A 26,774-nucleotide genomic window follows, 5' to 3' on the forward strand; every position below is an offset into this window, starting at 1 on the left:
CTAATTGTAATTGTTTTTATTGTAGTTTTAACTATCAAAAGTATGCCATTATTGCTTCTGACAATGTTCTTCTATTTTCTGTTATATCGTCTCTTATCTGTGTGACCCGGCGCATCCACCATTTTTAGTAATTAATAGATTCGATTTTACCAACACTCGGTATTAAATTTTGACTACATAGTATGCTAAGTACAAGTTACAAAAAGGCAATTTATAACATAACTTTTTTATAAAAGTGGTCTTATAGTTATTTTATTACATGTTTTTTATAAATACGAACTTATAACGAAATGGCTTGTACTTTTGTAATTAAGTTGGTAACACTGAATTTTGTACAATAACCGTAAATCATAATACAATAATAAATATAAATTTTCGGTAAAAATATTTAACTGACTTTTAAAAAATACAGCATATTTCAGACTTTTATAAAAAAAAGTTCTCGAATGAATTCCTGGTAGTGCTCAGCTTTATTATCTTTCCATTAACTGAAATCGATTTTATATGTACGTACAGATATGACTTAAATAGATTAAAATAGCGTAAATGCAATAACAAAACACAAGAAATATTGAACTTTAAGAAATTAGAAAAATCTAAAAATAATATTGTATGATAGCAAAAAATTGAAGGCAGGTATGCATTCAAAAAATATTTATACTAATCGTATTTAAAAAAAATTGTTGCAGACGAAATCATTAGTGTAATAATTAGTCGAGCAAAATTGGTGGATGCGCCGGGATAATTTTTATTTAAAAGTTTTTTTGTTTGGCTTGTAATTCTTAAAATATTGGAGGAATTTAATCACGTTAAAGGATTAAGATGAAAATTGCATTTTGCATCTACTGTTGCAAAATTTAAAACGTCTGGAGTTTTCTCAAGAAATGTCGAAGAAAGGCATTTAAGAGTAACATTATGTAAATTACTGGGGTTTTGGACAAATTCTAGTAAAAATACAAATTGACATTTCAGACTTGTAAGATTTAAGTTTTTCGTTCAATAATTCAATAAAGACGTAACCAAAGAACGGTTCTTTTTTATTTATTAAAATTCAACATTTGTGGTGTTTCGTTTTTGCATTTACGCTACATATTAATTAATTGTGCCTGTACTTACGTCATGTAAAACTTATTTGAGCTGAAAGAAAAAAAATCTGAGAACTATTGGGAAATTACCTGAAGTCTTTTTTCATTTTATGAAGTTTAACAAAACTTTTAACTAATTGTAATTGTTTTTATTGTAGTTTTAACTAACAAAAGTATGCTATTATTGCTTCTGACAATGTTCTATTTTCTATTATATTGTCTCTTATTTGTGTGACCCGGCGCATCCACCATTTTTACTAATTAATAGATACGATTTTACCAACACTCGGTATTAAATTTTGACTACATAGTATGCTAAGTACAAGTCACAAAAAGACAATTTATAACATAACTTTTTTGTAAAAGTGGTCTTATAGTTATTTTATTACGTGTTGTTTATAAATACGAACTTTTAACGAAATGACTTTTACTTTTTAATTAAGTTGGTAACACTGAATTTTGTACAATAACCGTAAATCATAATACAATAATAAATATAAATTTTCGGTAAAAATATTTAACTGACTTTTAAAAAATACAGCATATTTCAGACTTTAATAAAAAAAAGTTCTCGAATGAATTCCTGGTAGTGCTCAGCTTTATTATCTTTCCATTAACTAAAATCGATTTTATATGTACGTACAGATGTGACTTAAATAGATTAAAATAGCGTAAATGCAATAACAAACACAAGAAATATTGAACTTTAAGAAATTAGAAAAATCTAAAAATAATATTGTATGATAGCAAAAAACTGAAAGCATATACTAATCGTATTTAAAAAAATTGTTGCAGACGAAATCATTAGTGTAATAATTAGTCGAGCAAAATTGGTGGATGCGCCGGGATAATTTTTATTTAAAAGTTTTTTGATTGGCTTGTAATTCTTAAAATATTGGAGGAATTCAATCACGTTAAAGGATTAAGATGAAAATTGCATTTTGCATCTACTGTTGCAAAATTTAAAACGTCTGGAGTTTTCTCAAGAAATGTCGGAGAAAGGCATTTAAGAGTAACATTATGTAAATTACTGGGGTTCCGGACAAATTCTAGTAAAAATACAAATTGACATTTCAGACTTGTAAGATTTAAATTTTTCGTTCAATAATTCAATAAAGACGTAACCAAAGAAAGGTTCTTCTGTCTGCTGTAATTAGACGTGGCCTACTTGACGGATCAATATTGCGTGTGTGAGAGTATGGAAAAACTTAGTTTTAATAAAAATGTTATGTTTATTGAGATGTTATTTTAGTCTGAAAAATGATTAAAATGTGGAGACTAGTCAATAAATTGCTAATTGGTTCTAATATTTGGAATGATAGTTTTATGGTTTTATGATTGCCTGATAATCGGGCTTATAGCTACTATGTGTTTAATTAATTCGGATTAGTTCCGAAAACAATATCGTAATCGCTGTGAGCCGAACAGAAACATTGCTAATCTATAAATAGCTCATCCTGATAACACTTTTAAACAAATATCGGCAGCAATTGCAAATTAATTCAGTCCAGAATGAATTCCAACGTCCCATATGTTGTTTTATTTACAATTCAAATAATTGGAATATCGAATCAGCAACTGATAGGTAAAAAGACATTCCGACAGGAAATGCAACACACATGACCCCGTTTCCACGTTTATCACGTCTCGATGGTTAATTGTTATCTAATCTCAAGTATAATGTGACATAATTGGAAAAATCAAGCAACAGCGAGTGCCACAAATTCCTGATAAAAATGTTTTCCACAGATCTGCCTAGCGAAATGAAAGAAGTTTTACTAGAAATTAGCCCGAACTTTGATGAAAATCTGAAACGGGTAAGTGGGGTTTCAGTGAGAATTTGCCTAATTGAGAGTGTGATCCAGGCTTTCAGGAACGAAGGAGTGAGGCTGCAGAGAGTGCAGAACAATGGACGATTTATTCATCAGCTGGACGACGTTCTCTTATCCATAGACGATACCAAAATGTACGTAGTTAAAATAATTGTTTGAGTTCATTTATGAGATTGGAAAATTTCGCTGGAAACCGCGAGAGTTGTACTGAATTCCGTGCTTAATTAAGTTAGCTTGAAGTAACGACTTCTAACAAATCCGAAGCTGAAACTTGTGCAGTACGAGAAAATGGTTTTACGCTAGTTTTTTACGTAATTAATTTTAATGCACCCTAGGTGTGAAAATACAAAAATTTAAGTTGGATTTATCACGTTTTGGTGGCACTGGCGGAGCGGAAAAAAATTAAGCAAAAATTTCCTAATTTCAGCTTTTTTGATACGTAAAATGGACCGTAGAATTTGCTAGAACAAACCGTTTTGCTCTACGACTTTATGAAATTTTTTGTTGAAGATTTAAGTACATATTCAAATTTTTCAGTTTTCTTATTTTCTTAATTACGGAAAAACTATTCGAAAAACTGGAATCATTTTGATCCAAATCTATGTAAAGTGATTCGGAAAAGTGACTGGCGTCGAGAAAATCATCAAAATCCCAGTACTTTTTTATTTATATATTTTTTATTTTACTTATTTTAGTTTTAGTTCTGACAACTTTTAGTTCGTAAACAATGATTTTTTTAAAAGATAATATATTTAAGAGCTTTCCAACAATAGTAAACTTTATGTGGGTGGTTAGGTCTAATAGCAAAATCTCGATAAAAATTTAATAAATTAAATATAAAAAAATCGAAGCAAATAACTTTTTTTCAATTTTAAAAACTTTAGGGTTACGAAGACATAGACAAGTTAATAAAACTTGGCTAGAGCGAGTTTTAAAGCAATATTTTTTTCGATTTTTGTGAAGGAACCACCAATATTTTTTCAATTTCTTTATTTTCTTAATTACAGAAAAACTATTCGAAAAAGTGGAATTATTTTGATGCAAATCTATGGTAAATGATTAGGGAAAGCGACTGGCGTCGAAAAAATCATCAAATTCCCAGAACTTTTTTAGTTATATATTTTTTTATTTTACTTATTTTAGCTTTAGTTTGCAATTTTTTTGACAACTTTTAGTTCGTAAACAATATTTTTTTTCAGAAAGATAATATATTTAAGAGCTTTCCAACAATAGTAAACTTTATGTGGTTAGGTCTAATAGCAAAATCTCGACAAAATTTAAAAAAATTAAATATAAAAAATCGAAGCAAATAACTTTTTTGCAATTTTAAAAACTTTAGGGTTACGAAGACATAGACAAGTTAATAAAACTTAGCTAGAGCGAGTTTTAAAGCAATGTTTTTTTCGATTTTTCTGAAGGAACTACCAAAATTTTTTCAATTTCTTTATTTTCTTAATTACGGAAAAACTATTCGAAAAACTAGAATTATTTTGATGCAAATCTATGTAAAATGATTCGGGAAAGAAAATCGTCAAATTCCCAGTACTTTTTTATTTATATATTTTTTTATTTTACTTATTTTAGCTTTAGTTTGCAATTTTTCCGACAACTTTTAGTTTGTGAACAATAATTTTTTTCAAAAAGATAAGATATTTAAGAGCTTTCCAACAATAGTAAACTTTATGTGGTTAGGTCTAATAGCAAAATCTCGACAAAAATTTAAAAAATTAAATACAAAAAAATCGAAGCAAATAACTTTTTTGCAATGTTAAAAACTTTAGGGTTACGAAGACATAGACAAGTTAATAAAACTTAGCTAAAGCGAGTTTTAAAGCTATGTTTTTTTCGATTTTTTTTGAAGGAACCACCAATATTTTTTCAATTTCTTTATTTTCTTAATTACGGAATAACTATTCGAAAAACTGGAATTATTTTGATGAAAATCTATGTAAAATGATTCGGGAAAGCGACTGGCGTCGAAAAAATCATTAAATTCCCAGTACTTTTTTAGTTATAATTTTTTTTTATTTTACTTATTTTAGCTTTAGTTTGCAATTTTTCTGACAACTTTTTGTTCGTAAACAATGATTTTTTTCAAAAGATAGATAAGTAAAAGCTTTCCAGCATTAGTAAATTTTATGTGGTTAGATCTAATAGCAAAATCTCGAAAAATTAAAAAATTAAATATAAAAAAATAAAAAAACTTTAGGCTTGTAGAAACATAGACAAGTTAATAAAACATTTCTAGAGCGAGTTTTTTAAAAAAGTAGAACTATTTTGACGCTCGCCTTTGTAAAATGATTTGGGGAATCGACTGGCGTTGAGAAAATCGTTAAATTTTCTGTGGTATTTCAGTTATGATTTTTTTATTTTACCGAAAATCGACCAAAATCGCGATAAAAATTGACGTCCAAACGTCCAAAAATGAAACAAATTGATTTTTTGCATTTTTAAGAACTCGGAAAGGTTGTAAAAGCATCGAAAAGTCCATAAAACTTTGCTAGAAAGAGTTTATTTATTTATTTTTTTGTGAAGGTTGGTAAGTAACCATTAAATTGTTAGAAAAAAAAATATAAAAATCTTAAATCTTGTGTACAATATGTAACATACGTCTCAGAATTCACTGGAACAAACCGTTTTCTTCTAGACTTTTAGTTTTTGACTTATATTTGTTTGTTAAAGAATTAAGTATATTTTTTTTGAAATGGTGATTCTAATTTTTTTTCTCTTTGAACTAAAAATTCTTCAACAAATGACTAATGACTCAGTACATTTCCTACAAAAAAATCAGTTGCTTTTTTCAATTTTAAATCAATTCCAAAATTATTGGTAATTAAAGCACCGAAAACAAAACCTAGTCCTTTACAGCGAGTTACGCAACCTGAAATTCCCCTGGATCCCCGACTTCCGCATCGTGGACTTGTCCAGCGACCTGCCCATGTCATGCCTCGACCTAAACCTAAACCTGGGCAATTTGCGAATTGAGGGCGAGTACGAAGCCAACAACACCACACTCAGGCGATGGCTCCCGGTATCTCACATTGGTCGAATCGTGTAAGTTATAACCGAAACCCTCAATAAATCCCAATTTTTCATGATTGGCCTTTTCGAATCTCCGGAGAGATTTATTTTTAATGGAATTCGTTAATCGAAAGGCCGCTTTACAGGATCGGTTTTAACAACGTCCGAGCGAACGGAAAAGTCGGACTCGTGCTCGAGCAGGATTCTTTCGTTCCGCAGAATTATGATATTAGATATGAGCCGACGGATGTTGTTATTAGGGTGAGTTGGGGGCGGTGAGCGCGGGAAAAAAGGGTAATGGGCGGTTTCAGGTTAGCTATCACGTGGATGGCGAGAATGAGGTGCAAAATGAGATTAGCAATTCAGATATTGGTAAGTGCGTATTTACATGTTTTGGAGATAATTTTTGGGTGTGTGTGTACGTTTGTCAAGTCGGTTGTAAGCACATGACGAAAGGTCAACACATTATAAGCCAGACTAGACGAGACTACACAATTAAAGTCTTTGTAACAATTTAGAGGCTTTGATGCATGAAGGGAGCACAGAGTAATTTGCATTTAGACACTGTATACTACCAAAAGCAAACTAACTATGAGAAAAGTACGGAATTCCTATAATAATATTTTTTAAGGAAACCGTTCAACAATTAAAGAAAAAAATTTAAAAAAATTCACACATGCTTTACTTAGAATGTAAGATGGATTTAAAAAATAAAAAAAATGTTTTAATGTAATTATTAACTATATTATTAACAACAAAAAATGTTGTTTCATCAAGAAAAATAATACCATAATTGTTTTACAAACAAATAATATAGAGAAGTTAACTCTTGACCCTAAATGTTATTTAAATTAGTTGTTGTAAAATCAGTTTTTTTTCATTTTTGTTTTCTGTACATTTTTATTTTCTGAATTTTTTTGTGTAGTTTGTCACTAACTACTTTTTCCACAACTTTTGGAGTACATTTTAGAAAAATAGTTATAATAAAAATAATAATTAGTTCTTTTCATTTTTGTTTTCTGTAGATTTTTATTTACAGAATTTTTTTGTATAGTTTGTCACTAACTACTTTTTCCACAACTTTTGGAGTATATTTTAGAAAAATAGTTATAATAAAAATAATAATTAGTTCTTTTCATTTTTGTTTTCTGTAGATTTTTATTTTCAGAATTTTTTTGTCTAGTTTGCCATTAACTACTTTTTTCTACAGCCGTCAAAAAATCGTGACATTTATGCATGGTTACCTATGCGCGAAGTTTGACGTTTTTTCACTGTGAAAAAATATTATTTTTTCACGGTTTCACAGTGAAAAAATAATATTTTTTAACTGTGCAGGCAACTCGATTTTTCAGATCATTTTGTTCCAACTTATTTCTGTTACAATTTTAGTAACACGAAAAGACATCAACAGCAACCGAAATGAAGAGACGGATCGATAATGAGAGGTAGTTTTAAAGGTTTTATAATTATACAGAACAATATTACAAAACAATAATAATAGATATTTACTTTGACATATGAAAATTAAATGTGCATGACGAAAACGTGCCCCCGTTTATCCTTTCAACATCGCATAAAGGGCCCAGAGTGTTGGTGGCTTTAAGGTGGTAGACTTTTCTTCCAAATACGCCAACAAAACATTTTCCGTTACTTGATCAATCTTTTTCATAGAACACCACTGCCGAAACTGAAGATACGTTTTTTCGTACTGCGGTCTTGATTTAGCAGGCAAAAGATTCGACACTGCCGCGCTTGCAATTGCATCTATTTCGTTTTCGCTGCTAAAATCCATCACACTTCTTCAACAAAAATACCTATTGTGACAAATTTTTCGCAACTATCACTTTTATTTATCATCGTAACCATGCAAGCAACTCGATTTATCAGACCATTTTGTTCCAACTAATTTCTGTTACTTTTTTCTTCATCTGGAGGCTGTAGAAAAAACGTTGTTTGTATTTCGTGGCGAAATTCATGTTTTAATGGCGCCTTCGAATGTCTTTTAGGTCTCGACCTGGCGGTCTCGACTAAAATAACATTCTCAGGCGCCATTAAAAAAACACTCATTTCGCGCACTTAATACAAAAATTACTATTTCCACAACTTTTGGAGTACATTTTAGAAAAATGTACACTTTATTCACGAGTTTAATTGTTTCAACAAGTGACAGGTCTACTGTTCTTATGTTATGCTATTTACTGAAATTTTAGAGTAAGAAAGTAAGACATTTTTCAAAGTGGCTTGACCAAAATAATGATTTGCATTTTTTTTTAAAGAAGAAAAACACGAATAAATTGAAACATGTCATTATAAATAAAAAATCAATTCACGAAAAAACTGAATAGCTGAAAAATAGAACTGGTATGCAAGAAAATAAAAAAACAGTAAGATTAAAATTTTGTAGAACTAAGTGAATGAAAGAGTGATTAATTAAAAAACTATACAACTGCAAAGAAAAAACATCAAGAAATGGGAAAATTGAAATGAAAAGACAGTGAAACAAGGAAAAAGTAAATAATTTAAGATATTAATAAAAAATATGGGAAATTAAAAAACTAAAAACGCGGAAATACTGAGAATAAACTTAAAAACTGTGTGACTGTAACACTGAAAAACTATGATAGTGAAAGACTGGAAGCCTGAGAACACAAAAAAATAAGTAGTTTGTTAAAATTTTAAAAAGTTAAATAAAAACACCCAATTTTTTGTTTTTGCTTTTCAAAGATTATTAAATTGTCTAAAAATAAATATAACTTATACATTCCAAGTGCCCAAGTTGTAATAACTAAAAGAATATAAAGATTTTTGACCTAGTTTGGTACATACACAGTTTTGTGAAAAAATTTTGCGAAACAATTGAAAACAAATCGATCAAAAAATTATCCACGATTTTTGAATCCAAATGTAATAGAAAATTTGAAATTTTCTTAGAAAACAGTGAAATTCCATTTAGTTTGGCCGACATTTACAAAATAATCAAACAACAGTTTTTTGCTCAGGTTTGAGCGCCTTATGATTGGTTTGCTCTACAGTTGGGAGTGCAATTTTTCTTCGATATCCAATGACAAACGCTTCAAACGTCTTGCAATTTTTTGTGCACAAATTAAACAAGTAGGAGATAATTTTTAAATTTTTAGAGATCAATTACTCATTTCTGGAACAAATGAGACACCAGTGAACCGGTTATAGGGCTGATCTTTTTCACACAATGGTATTTCGCTTTAGATTTGAATAAAATGATAGATTCTGCTTAGTTTTCGATTTTTTTGCCGAAAACATTTTTTTAATTATTACACAAAAGCTAAAAATCCTAGAAAAATAGAAAAATACACAAAAAACTAAAGAATATTGAAACAGAAATTCTCAAGAATTAAGTGACTGAAAAACTGAAAAAATAAAACTGGAAAAGAAAAACACTAACAACTTTTAACTTTTTTCTCATTTCACCTCATTATCTGACTAAACAACACGAATATTGCGTGATTAAAATAATTAGATTAAACAATAACTTGCACGAAATCAACCAAATGAAATTTAAAGTAGCATTTTAATCCAAAACTCCAAACACAAAGACGAAATATGAAATGAAACAAACTGGCATTCAATATTGCAACTTTGTCCGATTACGACAAACAAAGCCGTTCAAATCTCTCGTATTAACTACCAATCAATAAAACGCGCGATAAATTTCACACATCGTTGCAAAATATGATGCCGGTCCTGTCCACGGTTTCGAAGAAAATAATTTGTTTAAAATCATCACAAAATAATCCCCTGATTATTACAAACAGGGCCGTAATGAAACTTTAAATGGTGGAAGTATTTTTTCTTCCAGAGGCCACGCTAGGCAAGACCGTGTGGGTGCAGTTGACTGAGATATTGTCCAACCTGTTGCATAGGCAATTGGGCGAGGTTGTAGTGGAGTTTTCCGTGACGGAACTCCTCGTCGATAGGGACGAGGAATACAGGTAAAAAACCACCACTTGAACAATGTCAGGAGAGGAAAAAATTCGAACAGACGCTAGAATTTCACTTTCTGCTCCCAATGCAATAAACTTCAGCCCTCGGGCGATTATTCAAAGCGTCTGAATAAAATCACCCGTCCGTCTTTAAGACAAGGGATTTGTTAATTACCCTCTCACCCTCAACAATTATAAGTATCCCTAATAACGACCGAAGCCATAAATTGTTAGTGTCGTCCTGAGGTAATTTCCACCTTGATTGGCGTTTTTAGTGGCATTTTACGCGTTTTGTATGCGAGATAACGGACAGAGAATCGTTTAATTTGCCCCACAGGGAATACGCCAAGGGACAAGCAGCGCGCGCCAATAAACTCCTGGACTCGCTTTTGTGCTCAGCCAAGGACTATTTAGTCGCGAAGGACTTGAGGACGGTCAAAACGCCACCCTTCGACGTCGTCTTCAAAGGGAAAGTCTCGGGGGTGCAGCAGGGGACCTTCAGCACGGGGGAAGGGTTCCTCCAAGACCTCGCCACTTTGACGCGGAGACACAGCTTTAGTTTGTACGAAGACAAACACAAACTCACGATATATGGGGGGATCAGGCTGAGGGAGTTTAAAGTAAGGAAAGGGCCGCATAATTATCAAACAAAGCGACTTTATTTTTCTTCCATTCTCTCTTAATTAACTTTTGTGACCGTTTAATAAATAAATTTGCCTCGCAGCTCGGGTATGGGGGCTACCAGGGCCAGTACGAGGAAACGGCCGTCTCAGGCAGCATCAAAGGCTCGCTCTACAAGAACGAGATTTTCGTCAAGATCACTGTGAAAAAAGAAGGCGAGCGGTGCTCGACTCAGTTAGATTCCGTCCAAGTTGTTGTTGTAAAGTAAGTCTATTTTCACTGAAAACATCTCCATTTTCCTAATTATGCGCCTAATTTGTGGCCCGGAATCGGGTCAATTTTCCCGAGATAACAAACGAGATTGAAACAGACGCATTGTTGGTTTTCCATTAAAGTCGGCGGAAAAATTTATCGCTCGAGAAAGTTTCAAACGCTAGTTTAATAAAAGTCGGGTGCGCTAAAAGGTTATGAAATTTTTAATCGCGACTTAAAATGCACAATAATGAATGTGTGTTTGCGTTTATGTTGAAACTTTATTGTAGCATGACAAGTGACAATTGAGAGGGAATAATTAATAGCTGCTCGGACGATATTGATAAAATTTCACTTTAATTCTCCCGTTTTAAATGGCCTGGGTTTGAGTTTATTGATTCTATTTATAGACGAAGGGAGAATTTACATTTAATGGAAAAGACACGTGGCTGACTGAAAGGAATTAATTATTGACATACAACTTTCAGGATGTCAAAGGGAGCGCTGGAAAAATAGTTCTGGTCCAAAAATCAACATTTTTTTATTTGATGTATCTGATAATGTTATTTCAGTGAACTAATACAAACAACAAATTCATTTCAAATACCGGCAGATTTTTTAGAAACTTTTTTAGTTAGAGCTTTAAAATTTTGTATACGATTCAAGTCGACTAAATTATTTTTAAATTAGCTAAATTACGAAACAATAAAAAATTGACGCCAACTTTTAAATTTTAAATAGTAACTACTTATTTTTATTGCATTTTTAAATTCGACTTCTAAAACAGAGTAAAATGTACCTAGTTGTTAATACTTATCTGTCATAGTTTTTGACGTATGTCAATTTTATATGCAGAGATTCATTCAAAAAATCAGAAATTTTAGACACTTTACAATAAGTAAATAATTATTTTTGCATTAGTAGCTAAAGGATTATAGAGTCTTTTAAAGTTTACAAAATTGACAACTGTCAAATTGCAAGGCTACTATGATTTTTTGAAAAAAATTATGAAAAAATCATTACAACACATTTTTTTAAATAGAATAACCCTGTTTTTTAATAACAATTGAAAAAACATCGACGTTTCTTATAGATTTTGAAATAATCTGACCTGACCTGACCTGACCATTTTGCTAGGCCTACTAGATTAAGGATGAAAATTACAAAGTAAAATGTAAATGTAAAATGTAAGTATGATTATTTCAAAAACTGTAAGAGATGTCGATGTTCTTTCGATTGCCGTTAAGAAAATAGAGTCATTCCATTTGAAAAAACTGAGTTATAGCCGTTTTTTGATGAGCATTTTGTAAAAATCATACTAGCCTTGAATTTTGACAGCTATTGACAATTTTAAGAATTTTAGAAAAATTTTAAAAATTAAAAATTATTTAATTGTCGCAAAGGGTTTAAGCACTGTAATATTTTAAATACAAGGTGCTCAAAAACTGGCGCACCAACTCAGTAGTACGTTATTGAGAAGTAAGTGCAGATTACAGGAAAAATGTTGAAAAAATTCTTAAAGTTATATTTTAAAAAATCTGGAGCTACAAACTTATTGTGTTAACTTCTTTAGTTTTCATTATTTTTTTATATTTCTATGTTTCATACCAGGTAATCGTTCCGTAACAAAACGATGAATAATTATTTTAAAATTTACTATCAGATTTTAGCAGTTTTTTTAATTAAAAAAAATAAAATTCATCCAAAAAATCAAAATGTGTAGATGTGCCAACACTGGAAATTATTTCCTAGGAAACCGTTTCAAAAATAATTTATTTCTATTGTTGCTCAAATTCTATTGCGATCATGACTGTTAGACAACGTTGCCACATATCATTTACCTAAAATTAGTTATTTATCAATAACTTTAATACAATGAATTTTTTTACTATTTTTACCTTTATATGTAACCACTTCTCTACCACACACCATTGAGTTGGTGCGCCAGTTTTTGAGCACGCTGTATAATAGATAATAATTTTAACACAAAAATTGACATAAACATCAAAAACTATGACAGATAAGTACACACAATCTGAGTGAATTTTACTCACTTTCAAAAGGCGAATTCAAAAGTACAATTGCTATTTCTCAAAGTTTCGGAAGTTCAGCCATCTTGTAAATAAGTTTGTTGAACTTAAAATGGTCAATTTTGCTCGCAAAAATTTTTTTAAAACTTTAGCTGCATTAGAAATTAATGTAGGCTCTAAAAAACACTTTAATTTTGGAAAAAATCAGTTTGTAACAAAAGCCATCAACGTTCCCTTAACTATTCAATCCACACGTGTTATTAAATGGATTTAGTGGGGTGAAACGGTTTCCAACCGCACCGTAATTAGGGTGTTTGTACGGAAATTTGATCAATTAATCGCGTCATTTCAGTCAAAAAAATCACCCGACATAATTTATGCCATTATTAGGGTGTTTAGAATGCAGCTACGCACCGGCCTGAAACACCAATAATAAAATGTCGGTGCTATTACCATATGTATGTAAATGCAGCTCTGATTTCCATGCATGTAATTTGTGGAAAAACCTTCGAGGGAAAGAAGCGCTTAGTATTCTGAGAGGTTGCGGCGATTTTTTACACAACTCGATCTGTTACCCGGCTTTATTTTGTTGTACAAGATATTCAATTCGGTGTTAAAAATCTTCCGAGGAAGGCAATAACCCCCTTAATTTTAATATAGAACAGGAAGGGGTGATCGGCCTTAAAGTGCTTCGAAGGCTCGACTACGGCACTTGGAGGAACTGGAATACCTAAAAACGAAAATTTACACGAAAAAACATTTTTCGGTCATACTGGCAAAAGCGGCAGCTGCTGCTTCCACACCCCCCTCCTCAACCCCCACAAACGTTTTCTGATTCACACTATCAACGACCAAATCGCCCTTATTTCCAGCAATTCCGCTCAAATCGGCTTCAGCCTCGTTAAAAGCCTTGCTAACACCTAACTGTAACCACAATTTGGTAGTTCTAACAACTCAATTAAGGACTCACATTTTGCAAAACGTTTTTCAACTCGAAACCACTCTCGATTGTGAATTTGGGCAAAGAAACTTCCACCAAGTCTCGAGTGACATTATGAGGCACCAAAACCCGACCGATTTGTGCCTCAAGTGCGGCCAAACCGTTTTTTTCGTTAGGCAAAATAAAAGTGATCGAAGCCTCATTTTGAAACGGCAATTCCAGGAATTTGGCGTTCAAATGGTGACACTCAAAATATAAATATTTTGCCCCACTTGGGTTGTGCATGGTTTCCACTTGTATTTGCGAGTTTCCCGCATAGAAATTTTCCTTATAAGTGAATCCTGGCGGAAACGGGACTGAAAATTCCCCCTTAAAGTGCAAAGCATTGACCAAAACCAAGCGGGTCCTGTTATTCAAAACACCAGGACTGATCAAATCGCGGATTTTTTTGCCGGTTTGCTGCTCAACCCATTGGTTCATAATCCCAGCCGCTTCCTCCTTGGAAAAATTCACATTTTCGCAATCGGAGCCAAACACTTCCTTTGCAATTTTCGTAAATTCGGACCGGATTGTGAATTTTTCCTTGACGTAAATTTTATTGGCACTTTGGACGCCCAGTGTTGGGAGCACAGTTTTGTACAAATTCTCAATTTGGTTTTGGTCGTTTGGTAGATGGAGAACAGTTCGGATTTCTTGGCTTGTTTCATCGCCACACCCAGACTGGGCCAAAGCCAACACTGTTTCAGCAGACAGCGGGCTTATGAGCACGTTTTTGCCCGCATATTTGGGGTCCTTGACAATTTCCTAAATTCTGTGTTATTACTCAGAACTACGACAAATTACTTACTTTATAGAGGGAAGCAGCGAATAAATCATTCGATTTTTGGAAATCTTTGTGAATATTATTACAAGAAATTGCATTAGTTGCGAACAAAAAGATTATTAAACGTTTCATCTTATCGTAAGTTTGCCAGCGACTGTGTTATTTACACTTGAAATTCAGTAATTAAAGTTTAGTAATCTCTTATTTCCAAGAGAGGTCACGGCTTCTGTTTAAAACAAAGTCGTTTTTTTTTTATTAAAATTATTATCAAAATTCTTCTGCTCAAATGCGAGATTTGTTTGTTTAAAAAATTAAACATAATTAGACCAGCGGTTTTATCTTTCGTGTTTAAAAGCAGGGTTTATTGCAAATATTGCTCCCACGTGGCGATATTACAGAGAAGTGACTTTGCACAAAAGCGTAATTTATTTTCACTCAGCAAACCTTGCCCGTAGAGTATTAGCATTAGTTGGAAAATGCAAAGTAAGAGCCATTCAATTTGAAGAGATTTGCTTAATATAGGGACATTGTGTTCTTGAAATTTAACACAAAAATAACTTTTCCCAAAAGTAAGAACCAAAGAGGCCTTAAATCCTTATCCTTATATAATATCTATAGACCACCAAAAAATTAGGCACACGAAAAACAGGGTGGAATCCTAGAAAATTAGTTGTTGTCTAAACTGGCTGATTATTTCAGGACCAGGACATTTGGCGTCTTGAAAAAAACAGAGTAGAATGACAAAAATTTATTTATTTTCTCAAATATTTTAACAGAAAGACACAAACAAATTAAGAAATTAAAAGAAAGGACTGAAAAACTTACTAAAGAACTACAGAGACGTGTGATGAAACTTGGCATTCTAGAAATTGAGCAATTTGTCCAATATTTCATGCAACAAGTGGCGAACAACATTTTTGGTAAAAAATAGGTAAAATTTTTTTTTACTTCATTTGTAAATAAAAAAAACTCCAGGTTGAAACAATTTGAGGCAGAGAAATTATTGTTCTATCGCATAACTTGGAACATATTTAAAGATAACTTTTCTGTTTTCATTTAAAAAAATATTTTTTGAGACTACTGTTATATAGAAATTAAAAAAAATAGATAAAATCATAATTTTTTGACGATGAAAGCCTTGACATAAATTTTAAAAATTGTTGAATCACAAGAAATAGAATGATTGAATTTAAATTGTAAAATTGAGAAGCTCTGTTAACTCAAGAAGATAAAACGTTTAATAATGTTATCAAAAGAGAGAAAAGAGGATTTGAGTTATTTTGAGATCATTTACTTTGCTTGAAAAAATTTTTAGATAACTTACAACTGCCTTTTCAACAAAGTATAATTAAAAATTTTTGCTTTCTTCTTCTAAAATCTGACGATTAAATTGTCGTAAATAAATTATACGAAAACAAGTTCCAAGCCGATTTAAATTAAATCAAGATAAGTCTCTGAAAGTATATTTTCACTCCATTTCAAAATCAAATAATCACATAGAATTCAGCATTTGCTGAAATTTTTCTCTATACATGAGATTTTTTCAGAATTTTTCTTTTATAATATTTTAATATTATTTTTATTTTATTTTATATTTATATAAAATAATATATAATATATAAATAATACAGCGTGCTCAAAAACTGGCGCACCAACTCAATGGTGTGTGGTAGAGAACTGGTTACATATAAAGGTAAAAATAGTAAAAAAATTAAAGTTATTGATAAATAACGGATTTTAGATAAATGATATGTGGCAACGTTGTCTAACAGTCATGATCGCAATAGAATTTGAGCAACAATAAAATAAAATATTTTTGAAACGGTTTCCTGGGAAATAATTCCCAGTGTTGGCACATCTACACATTGTGATTTTTTGGATGAATTTTAATTTTTTTTAATTAAAAAAACTGCAAAAATTTGATAGTAAATTTAAAAATAATTATTCATCGTTTTGTTACGGAACGATTACCTGGTATGAAACATAAAAACAAAAAAAATAATAAAAACTAAAGAAGTTAACACAATAAGCTTGTAGCTCCAGATTTTTTTAAAATATGACTTTAGGAATTTTTTCAACATTTTTCCCGTAATCTGCACTTGCTTCTCAATAACGTACCACTGAGTTGGTGCGCTAGTTTTTGAGCACCCTATAAATACTAGTTACTAAAAAAAAATTTAGAATTTTTTTGTTTGATCTAGTTTCTTTTAAAACCAGTTATAGGAAGCCAAATATGTTGTTTTACGAACGGGGCACTTAAATTTTATAGTTTAATAAAACGGAAAATAAAAGTGGAATTGATTTTCCGTCACCTATTTTCGGTTCGATATTAATAATTCGCAACCGAACTGTGAGTATAAATAGAAACGTATGAAGCTTAATTATAAAACAGGTGTCACGAAAAAGCCACAAACCATCAGTCACAACCGTTTCAGGACCATTATAAGAGTATTAACATTTCGCCAGTTATTGTCATAATAATTTTAACGAGGCCAAAAACGCTTCCGTGCGCTACCACGGCTTTTTATCCGTAATAATAGCCATTATTACCCCATAACTCACATTTAATACTTCTCTCGCGCATTTTAACCCGTGTATGTGCACCCAGAAATTAGAAACAAGACGACTGTTTTTTTAAATTGGATCAGTAGTTTTATGGTGTTAGAATTTGTCGTTCTGAGAGGGTTCGAAGAGGTCGTCAAGTCGAATACACACTTTCGTGCCCTATTAAGGGACCTAACAAAAAATCGGGTCCGAGTCGAGATAGCCCTTGAATTTTTCAGAGTAATATTTGTTGCGTGTCTGTGGGGTGATTGAAGGAAACTCCCTTCAAGCAAACCCAATTAAAGTGCTGATGGGAAAAGGCAGGTGTGGGTCAATCCATAGGCGTGAAAGCGACAACAGAGTCTATTTTGGATTTTTGGCCGAATTTATATCAAGTTTTGCGATGAAAATTAATCGGTGTATGAATAAAATATTTATGAGAATTACAATCAACTTGGTTTGATTTATTAAAACAATTTTATATAATTTTTTGGGATTTGAAATTAGTCCCAGATTCTTGTTTGAAACTTGGAGCTCTACAAATAATTGCCATTCTTGTGAAGTTTCATCCGGCAGGAAATTGGAAACTTTGCTACTTAAATCGGCGAAATAATTTATAAATTGCCAATAGCAATCTAGTTGTAAAACACAATTTTGACGAACTAAACTGATCATTTTTCGATGTAACTTTCCAAAAAAAAAACACTTTGTGAGAGTAAATCCGCGTTTATGTGATGAATGAATGAAAAAACGGAAACATGTGCATGCACTTGAAAGCTTTCACAACAAGGATTAAGCATTCAACGTCGTTAACACCGATAACAAACACAAAATGAATCCTTCATTTCTGTTATTCGTCATCAAAGCGTTCTGTTTTCGGTCTTGTCGGGAAAACATTCCCCTTTTAGCGGGAAAACAGTTTCTACGTGACAGTAAAAATTTATTGTTAAAAGTAATCCGCCTAGTATATTATTATACAAAACATGAATGGTTTTGGAGCACGACGAATGAGTGACGCAATTAAGTTTTATAAAGCGAGTATAATAGACTATTTTTTCTGCTCTCTATTTTTATTCTTTGTTTTCGTTTAGTTTAACTTATCAAAATATGTTTAAACTATTTCTTCTTTTTTTGTTAATTGTTCGGGCTACTGACGCTACTGACTAAATTACACTGATGACTAGTGACACCCAACCCAGCACTTCCAAAACAACTCCTAAAAATTTACAAAAAGAGTTGCTCAAAGTATTATCCGTTCACGATTGTTTTAAAGTCTCAGCAGGCGTAGATATATTTTTGTCAGGTTGGCCTCAGGTACTGTCTTTATGACGTTGTCTTGTCAAAAATTCGCTGTGTTGTCAGTTCTACTGCTTATTAATTTAAAATGTCGAAAATAACTTCTGTTGATAAGAAAGTGTGTATCAAAAGATGCTTTGAAGGATGCACGAAAGACAGACCCGACTTTTTTAACTAATGCTAATGAGTAGAATAACAATAAAAACGTATTCAATTATTTATTTAAAAAACGAAGCAAACTGACAACAGTCCTTGGTTGTCATCAATTATAACCCAAAATAAATTTCCTATGACAACTCACAGTACTGCCAAATAAAATGTCAGATTTTCATAGACAGTCCGAATTTAAAACAAAAAGATCAGATTATGCAAATTTACTAAAAAGAGTTGCACAAAAGTGCAACAATTTGTGAAACCCAAGTAGAAAAAAAATTATAATCAGATTGTGCTGAATTCGTGTATTTGATTGGAAATCAAATCGGGATAGCTGGAGCATACCAATTGTATTTTCCTATGTAAAACATTGTTATGATTAGCCACTTTTGGTAAACATGCGATTGTTGCACCACAAAAGAATTTAGAGGACTAATTAACGGACCCAATTTTGAAAGAAACTATTGTTAGTGTGTCATATTAGGATGCTTGTAATGCCTTAGCAAACTTCCTTAACTAAATTTCAGGACACGAAACTTGCCAGTCCCTTTTGTTACGGCCTTAGAGGCCTGAAACATTGTAATTTTTTGGTTGTTTGTTGTCGATTTTATTTTTCATTTGACGCAAAATGTCCCGCAGTCAGGCTTAATATTAGAATGAGTCTAAATCTTGCTGACCGCAGATTTCGTCTCCCAATGGCATAAACAACTTTTCATTCAAAATATGCTCCTCGTGTTTGCCTTGCAAAATATTTATCCGTTTCACGTGTCGGTAATAAATTCAAATTATTTGATAAACAGGGCAATAAAAAGCCATTTTTCTAATCGACTTCTGGTGACTTCATTTCTGCACTTTAATATTTATTTTACGACTGACTAAGTTGTTCGGAAGTTTCCGGAAATGACAATGGAATGGTCGCAATAAATTTCCGGATGCAACAGCTTTTCAGTCGAATTGCCACACTTTGAGTTATTTATGTGGGTGTAAAAATCTTAATTCTCAGGTAAAATCGGTCAATACTGATTTGCTTCTATTGATCAAATTTTGCTCTCAAGCAGAACCAAGTTCTAAAAGCACCAGGAGCTGTAATTTACTAGAGTTGGACAAGCGGAAATTGTGTTAGATGTAAACACTGATTTATTAAGATACAAGATTTCGCGACATGTGGCACATTGCTAGATAAATTGGTGATAAGAGTTCTAATTTAGCCACATGTGTAGTGGGTAAATTGAGAGTTACAGGCCCAACTAAGTGATTAGTAAACGATTTTTAAAATAATAAAAACGGGATTTAGGGGAAATGGAGCAATTAACCTTCTTCCACGGCCGTCTGAGATTACCTGATAAGTGTGATAAGACGTCTGAAACTTTCACAAAGGCGGTCCTTCGGGCAATTTGAAATTTAAAATAAAAAATTCGTCCTTGGCAATCACACTTTGTGATTCACTCGCTTTTATTATCCGGTAAACCGAGCCAATTTGACATTTATTTATGTCCTGTCTTTGGACGGGAGCAGCAATTTGCCAGCAAATTGAAATATTTATTTTTTCTCCGACTGGTGTATTAAGCTGAGAAAATACAACTTCAAACGGCTTTTCAATGTCCTTCGAGAGTTTTTTTCAAACTATTGGAATTTAAATTAATTCGAAATTCGAAAGAAACGACTGCATCGCTAAATTATTCGTTTATTCAGTTTCATACATTTTACATGTGAAGTGCTTTAGACAATTGGACGCTCCTGTCGTATGTTTGGAGTAAACAATTTTTTCCAAACCCAAATAAATAATTATCGACATGAACGTTGTTAATCTTGGTGTTCCTCATGCAACAAGCGATTTTTGATCAGGTGTGCACCACGAGCAGCCACTTTCAATTACTTCAAGTCCCAGTTGCAGCTGAGTTTCTTGAATCAAGCGACTGTCGCCCACTGGAAATTTACATTTCGAAGAATTAAATATTAAATATTCAGCAAGCCCGACTTCTTTGCTCGCCAATTTTGGTTGGCATAATAATTGGCTCTTAACCCAATCATATTTCATGGCTTTTCCGTTGAATGTTTTTAAATCAATGCTCTGACGGCAAAAACATCAAATCCGTGTGTATCCGTTGCTATTCAGATCCACTGATGCTGAATCTAAGTAAACCCCCTAGAAATATCACGAGCTTTGCTGCGACTACCGGAGTTTGCATTTGAAAAATCGTTAGACGTTAGACTGAAATCTACAGTCGCTAGAACAAACATTTGCAGATAAACTGAAAATTCTGAAGTATTCTAAAAATAATAGTTTTATGGTCATGCCGAGTTCATTAGTCTCACCTTCATACAAAACTAATTAACCTTAATAAAGTATAAATATACTAAAAAAATAAATATTTTAAACTGAGATCAATAACACAAAAATAAACCTCACACAAAATGCAATTTACGTGATTGGTTAATGCATTAAAGGGGAGGAAAACAAAAAAGCGCCACGATATTTATTGACTTGGCAAAAAGGATATTTTTCAGGAGGTAATAACAAGCAATTTATTCAAAGATTTTTGCATTTTTCTACGTAATTAAAGTCGATTTTTTATAACGCGGGGCAAAATGAGCTTTAGATTGCTTGTTTTCAACCTACATACCTTTGATTTATAAACCGATGCGTAAACTTTTTTAATAAAACTTAATTTTGCGCAACGTCGTGAATTTAATAAGATTTCTTTGTCATTTTGTCAAATCTACTCATATATATGGTTGTAGTAACTTAAAATAATGTCGAAAAAAGTCCCCCAAGTCGTAAGCTCTTCGCTTAATTAAATTTAACAGTTTGTCGACATTCCTTAGTCGCTCTGCCATACGCCACGATTCCTTATCTTTCTTCAAATAATTAAACCTATTATCTTACAAATTGTGTTTGAGACAGGGCTAAAGTGAGTTTAAATCACTTGGTATTTGGCGCAGTGTGAATTTCAATTTCCTTATTTTTCTTGAAGTGGTTAATATTTTCACATGATTTACGACTGACCCAATTTTTAAACCCAAAGTATACTTTTTTATTAGTTTATACAGCGTGTTAGCAAAAAGCAAAATTTATGTATTGTTTTCCCAAAAAATCGTTCTGAGATTAAAGCCCCAAATTTTGAGAACCGCTGAAATAAAATTATAAAAATCAGCGTAAATTTTAATATTATTGGCAAAACAGCGAAGGTAAATTAACTTCTTGGCTCACAACGTTATTCTTCTATTTCAATTTGTGCTTGGTTATTTAATTTTACGAAAAAAAAAAAAAACTTTTTTGCCAGGACTGGGATTCGAACCTTCGACACAACTAAACACAATTTTGAAAAATTCTCAACACGCCTACGCGCCATCATCTGCACTTCGTTTAAAGGAAAAATTAACTGATAATAAACTACCATAAGCCACACAGTGGCTCTCAACAGGTGGGTGAGTTTCTAAATAAAGTACGCATTTTTTGGAAAAATGATATAAGGGTTTTTAACTCGTCTGATCATGACAAGCCATTCCCTAACACCCTGTATTAACATTATTCAAATAAACAGAAACATCAAACACAATCAACAATTACAGACAATGTTTCCGGATTTTAATTTTGCTCGAACTCCAATTAATTGTAACGCAAGCATGGCGTCATTGCAACTCATGAATTTATTACGTATTTATTTTAGTTTCATTTTTATTTATCGCTGTGTGAGTATTTTTAGTAATTCCGATTATTTTTATTAAATGCACTCACATGCTTCTGAGTAAATATAGAAAGAGCACTGAATAATTTATACATACTGACGACTTTCCATTAACTCCTTCAATTAGCATAATTTATCGTTTAGTTTATATTTTTATTTGCCCCGAAATCAAATTTAAATCCTCTCAGCGTAGTGTAGTGTCATCAATAAGCTTCGATTCAATAAACTTAAAACCCTGGAACATGTGCCGCTTCATTACACCGAGAATTCATCAAGATCACGTGTCAATTAATTCCGTCAACACGTTTCTAATAGCGTCCATTTATCACGCGAGCGGAAAAGCACCACATTCGTAAATCCTCCGATTCATCATTTCTTTTGTTACAGAGATATCGACATCGACATTTCCGGTTTGGCCTCTCTCAGTTGGCTCACGTCGAAACTGAAATCTTGGGTGATCGGACATCTGCGTCAGCGGGCCCTCCCGGTGCTGGAAACCTACGTCAAGGAGGCTCTGCTTCATGCCATAACCAACACTGATTGCGTTGCTCAGCTTGTCGATTAAATTGATTTTGTATTTTTTCCCCTGTTTTTTTTTCCACATTCTGACCCAGATTTTGTTTAATAGCCAGGAAATTGGAAAAATGGAGGAGATCAATAGGAATAACAAGTCCCAACGAGCACTAATTTTTTTCAATAAAGAAAAATCATGTTTGACTAAAACTACAATATTATAACACAGAGATTGTTTTCTTCAGAAAACCACTAGCTAAGCCCTTATAGGAGATATTGTTAACATTCTGCCAAGATCGATCACGTCTTACACCCAGCTTAGCGTCGTAAGCCTCTTATCTGGCTCTTGTATGCATACAAGACGTGCAAGAGCCCATTTTTCTATTATTGGATAAGAAATTAGAGAAATGTCAAATCGCAGCTGGAAGTGGGTAGGTAATGATAGTTTATAATCAAACAAGTATACGTGATATCAAGCACTGAATTACATCCAGACTAGTGAAGCAATTTATCTGAAACCTCAATGGCAACGCCAAATTAATATCATCATAGGATACTCTGAAACGGAAGACCGAATAATTGCAGTATTATTCTCCCTTAGACTGGAATATCTTTGCTTGCTTGTGCAATTCCAATTACAAACCTCGCAGTTCGAATGATAAGCGACAATGTTTAAATTATTTCGCCCGCAAAAACTAATTAAAGAAATTAAAAGACGATCCTACCGACTGCGCCAATTAAGTTTGTAAAAAACTACAATAGATCTGCATAGAAAGTGTGTAGACAATATTTCGAAAAGCAATAAATAAATAAAGCTTTCTTTAGAACGACTAGTAATTCGGAGCAACTACAAAATTTCATCCAACGGCTTTAGCATTCAACGCAATTACATTACAATCCAGCGATAAAATTCGTTGTTTTGAGAGTTTAACGTTTGTGCCATTATCTAAATTAAACACAGTTTTTATTTTTTTATGACGAACGTTTAAATACTGTGGTGAAATAGACGTTATGTTTGTTGTAATAACAATTTCACCACTTTCGACAAATCTTAGGTGTTTTGTATAAATATTTACGCGTGTCCTGACTGTTAATTTAGTTCAGGAACGTTTAGGTATGCACCACAGCGCTGGTTAAATATTTATGATTAATAATTAGTGTAATATCAGTTCGAACGTCATCCAAATATACGTTCCCTCACATAATCAGAGCAAACATTCGATTCCAATATTGGGGATTGTAGAACCGCATTTACATTAAATTACCCCAAATGGAGTGTTATACTCAAAAGTAAAAGTTTTTGGAAATTGCAGATTCTGAAAGTAGACACAAAATGATGTCTAGTAATATCGGTTTGAGTTTTTTTAAATCGGTTCTTTTTTAGTAATTCGGAAGTAAAATTACCGTTGGGGGCGCCACTGAGCTAGGTCGAAAACAGTAACCTTAAATGGCGGGAAAATGTTTATTCGGATATTTTGAGCGTTGTACGAATTTTGGGGCTTCACAATTATTACATTGCCTATGCGGAATGATTATTTCATCTTTGATGCAAGAAACTTATGTTGACAAATGAGAGATGACGAGGAAAACACGAATAACGAATGACTGTTTGGTTCACTTTCTTTATTGGAAAATTATTACAAAGACATTGAAAAACCTACCTTTTGGCATAATTTACGTTTAAGTGTATCAGCAGTTGTTAATCTTTATTGTAGTTTTGTAGATTTACCGCAGCATTTCATGATTTTTTCAGTGGAAAATTCTAACCTAAAATTCATAACACTTCACTAATTTATTGGTTTCTTGAGCCAAACTTTGTGTTCGCTGTGATCCATTACTTATAATCTTTAATTAGACAACTGTTTGATAACACTTTGTAATCAAAATTTAAATATTTTTCACTTTTTATCCACTTTCAAGTTCCAACAATAAACACTTTATACCATGAAAAACTACAGAACCAAAGTCAACGCTAGTATTTACCACCACGTACTTTTAAAGTAATTCTTTCTATTGTAAGTAATTAACACTATACACGCAAAATTGTTGAACAATTCATTAAATGTCAGTTAAATGTGGCATTACGAGAATTTCTTTACTGTTTTCGACATAGTTCAAAAGTCATCACTAGAGGGCGTCTAGTTAATTTTATTTCCGAATTAACGCTACGACCTACGTTTGGGTTGGTAAACGTCAAATACAAATGTCAAATCCGTGCGTTGTCGATTGTGACTGTGTTGTGTTCTAATATTTTGCAGGAGTTTGTGTTTTGGTCAAATGACTGCTCCTGCAGCACATCTGAAGTCGTATATAAGACAACAGAGGCAGAAATTAAGAAAAAACGTACGTCTTTCAAGCTATCTTTGTTGGCCCAGTTTTCTATCTCGAGTTCTGTGACTAGCTGATTCAAAAAGGAACATTGCTGACGTCATGCCAGGAATTTTCACCTTTTTAATTATTTTTCTCAAAAACGGTTGAGCTTTGGTTAAAATTAAAAAATATGGGTCGCCTATTTTGTTGTTGGCTATCCGTATAAAAATTTTCATTTTTTGGTATAACACTCCATTCATCAACAGGGTATTAAATTTAAACAAAGTTCTGACATTACTTTTGGTGCAAAAACCCTATTTTAAGCCCCATTTAGCTGGCGCAAAGTTTTCAAGTTGCCACCCTTGGGAAAAAATAATAAACGCGCTTCATGATTCGAAAATAAACAACTATGTGAGCATTCAAGTTACGACTTCTGGTCAAAGTTATGGTTTAGAAAAAATGGCCAAAAAGTTTACCGTGATGGAAGTTCGGCGATAATTTTAATTAAATTAGAGGATTAGTCGGCATCCGAATTGAAAAGTTCACCGGTGGAATATTGGCCCGATATTAAACTTCAGTTAGATTGGTGATTTATGCTCAAAATTTGCCCAAGTTTAAAGTTTTATATTGGTTGTGATGTTCTCAAGTTTACAGACAATATTGCAAGAAAAAAATCGCAAAATGAATATTAAATTTCCCACACCGGTTTTAAACTTTTAAAATTAGCTATCGTGTTATTGCAGATTTGCCCAAGCAAACAACAATGTTGTTGTTAGCCTAACACAAATCTTGTGGGAATCATGACAGTTAAGTAAACTATTGTTCCACCACCGGGCAAAAACAATTTTATTATTAGTTTGCAATTATTGCAACTCCTCGAAAAGTCTTAATGAAGTGCATTAAGAAGGAAACTTCCCGATCGACTCAAAGCTATTAAGCAAATTATCATTTTTTTTGCGACCGCTCTCGTCTAATATCTCCCCCGGCGATTCAAATGAAGCAGAAGCACTTGTTGCTCGTTGAGTGCAATAAAAACGCAATCGCCTAACACCACTTAAATGACCTGAGGTAACGAGAAAGCTCTTACGACGAATTAAATCCCGAAGCGGCTTAGCAACAGTTCATGCCTAAAAGATCAATTTTCCCTTGCAAATCAACAAATCCGTCAAAGCTGGAGCTTTCACGTCTTAAGCCACCGTTATAAAGAATGACTCGAGGGATCAAACACCAATAAGCCCTTTAGTAGCGAACTTGGAGACTGGGAAAGGGCTCGTGGTTATAAGGCGGTGGAGGAGATTAGCGGAAATTGCACATGTCTTTGGTAATTAAACGTGGAGACAAGTTAACTCAGTCACTTATTCCCGTTTTACTTTTTACGCTGCCACTAATTAGAAAAGTCAAAAGTCGTTCGGTAACCGAATTAGCGCGCCTTCGCCACTTAATTCAATTACAATCTGCTGCTAAAGGAGTGATTCTAACCGACAAAAAACCTGTTTGCTGTTTTAATTCAAATATCGCTCTCTGGCCCGGCGCCTCCACCATTTTGATGGCTTTGATGTTTGTGATGTTCGGAGATGAGAAATTTGAACGCTTTGTTTTCGGTAAACTGCTCAGAATGATAAAATTGCACGAGATGTTATTAAAGCGATACAGCTAAGGGTAGAATAATAAAGCGGAAAAGAAACACAAACGGTTATGTGGATTAT

General features: G+C 32.7%; 3 protein-coding genes across 9 annotated transcripts in view; 1 reads left to right on the forward strand and 2 right to left on the reverse strand.

Annotated features, from left to right (window-relative positions):
* LOC663161 (uncharacterized) overlaps positions 1-22,986 on the forward strand; it is a 55,999-nt gene extending 33,013 nt beyond the window's left edge. For 3 of the 5 annotated variants that reach the window (XM_064357633.1, XM_008198784.3, XM_008198782.3), the window contains exons 2-10: positions 2,835-2,902; positions 2,951-3,051; positions 5,786-5,971; positions 6,085-6,199; positions 6,250-6,310; positions 9,774-9,906; positions 10,235-10,517; positions 10,622-10,782; positions 22,633-22,827. In XM_064357633.1, the coding sequence (XP_064213703.1) occupies positions 2,849-2,902; positions 2,951-3,051; positions 5,786-5,971; positions 6,085-6,199; positions 6,250-6,310; positions 9,774-9,906; positions 10,235-10,517; positions 10,622-10,782; positions 22,633-22,810 (1,272 nt within the window). In that variant the 5' untranslated portion in view covers positions 2,835-2,848 and the 3' untranslated portion in view covers positions 22,811-22,827. Of the gene's footprint in view, positions 1-2,511; positions 2,671-2,834; positions 2,903-2,950; positions 3,052-5,785; positions 5,972-6,084; positions 6,200-6,249; positions 6,311-9,773; positions 9,907-10,234; positions 10,518-10,621; positions 10,783-22,632; positions 22,828-22,873 lie in introns of those variants that run through there. The other 2 variants (XM_015982842.2, XM_008198783.3) reach the window with 2 other exon arrangements.
* LOC103314036 (G-protein coupled receptor 161) overlaps positions 1-26,774 on the reverse strand; it is a 52,581-nt gene that overhangs the window by 20,978 nt on the left and 4,829 nt on the right. Inside the window, exon 3 of one of the 3 annotated variants that reach the window (XM_015982839.2) lies at positions 19,098-19,116. The exons of the other annotated variants lie outside the window; for them this stretch is intronic. The gene's annotated coding sequence lies outside the window, so the exon portion shown is untranslated. The remainder of the gene's footprint in view (positions 1-19,097; positions 19,117-26,774) is intronic. 3 annotated transcript variants of the gene reach the window in all.
* LOC663135 (serpin peptidase inhibitor 25) lies at positions 13,364-14,745 on the reverse strand. Its single transcript, XM_969195.5, has 4 exons — positions 14,588-14,745; positions 13,771-14,544; positions 13,574-13,724; positions 13,364-13,530 (listed from the first exon to the last, which is right to left on the reverse strand). The coding sequence occupies exons 1-4, from the start codon at positions 14,693-14,695 to the stop codon at positions 13,403-13,405; spliced, it is 1,161 nt and encodes a 386-aa protein (XP_974288.1). The 5' UTR covers positions 14,696-14,745; the 3' UTR covers positions 13,364-13,402.

The sequence above is a fragment of the Tribolium castaneum genome, chromosome 6 (assembly GCF_031307605.1).
Source record: "Tribolium castaneum strain GA2 chromosome 6, icTriCast1.1, whole genome shotgun sequence".
Classification (NCBI taxonomy): domain Eukaryota; kingdom Metazoa; phylum Arthropoda; class Insecta; order Coleoptera; family Tenebrionidae; genus Tribolium; species Tribolium castaneum.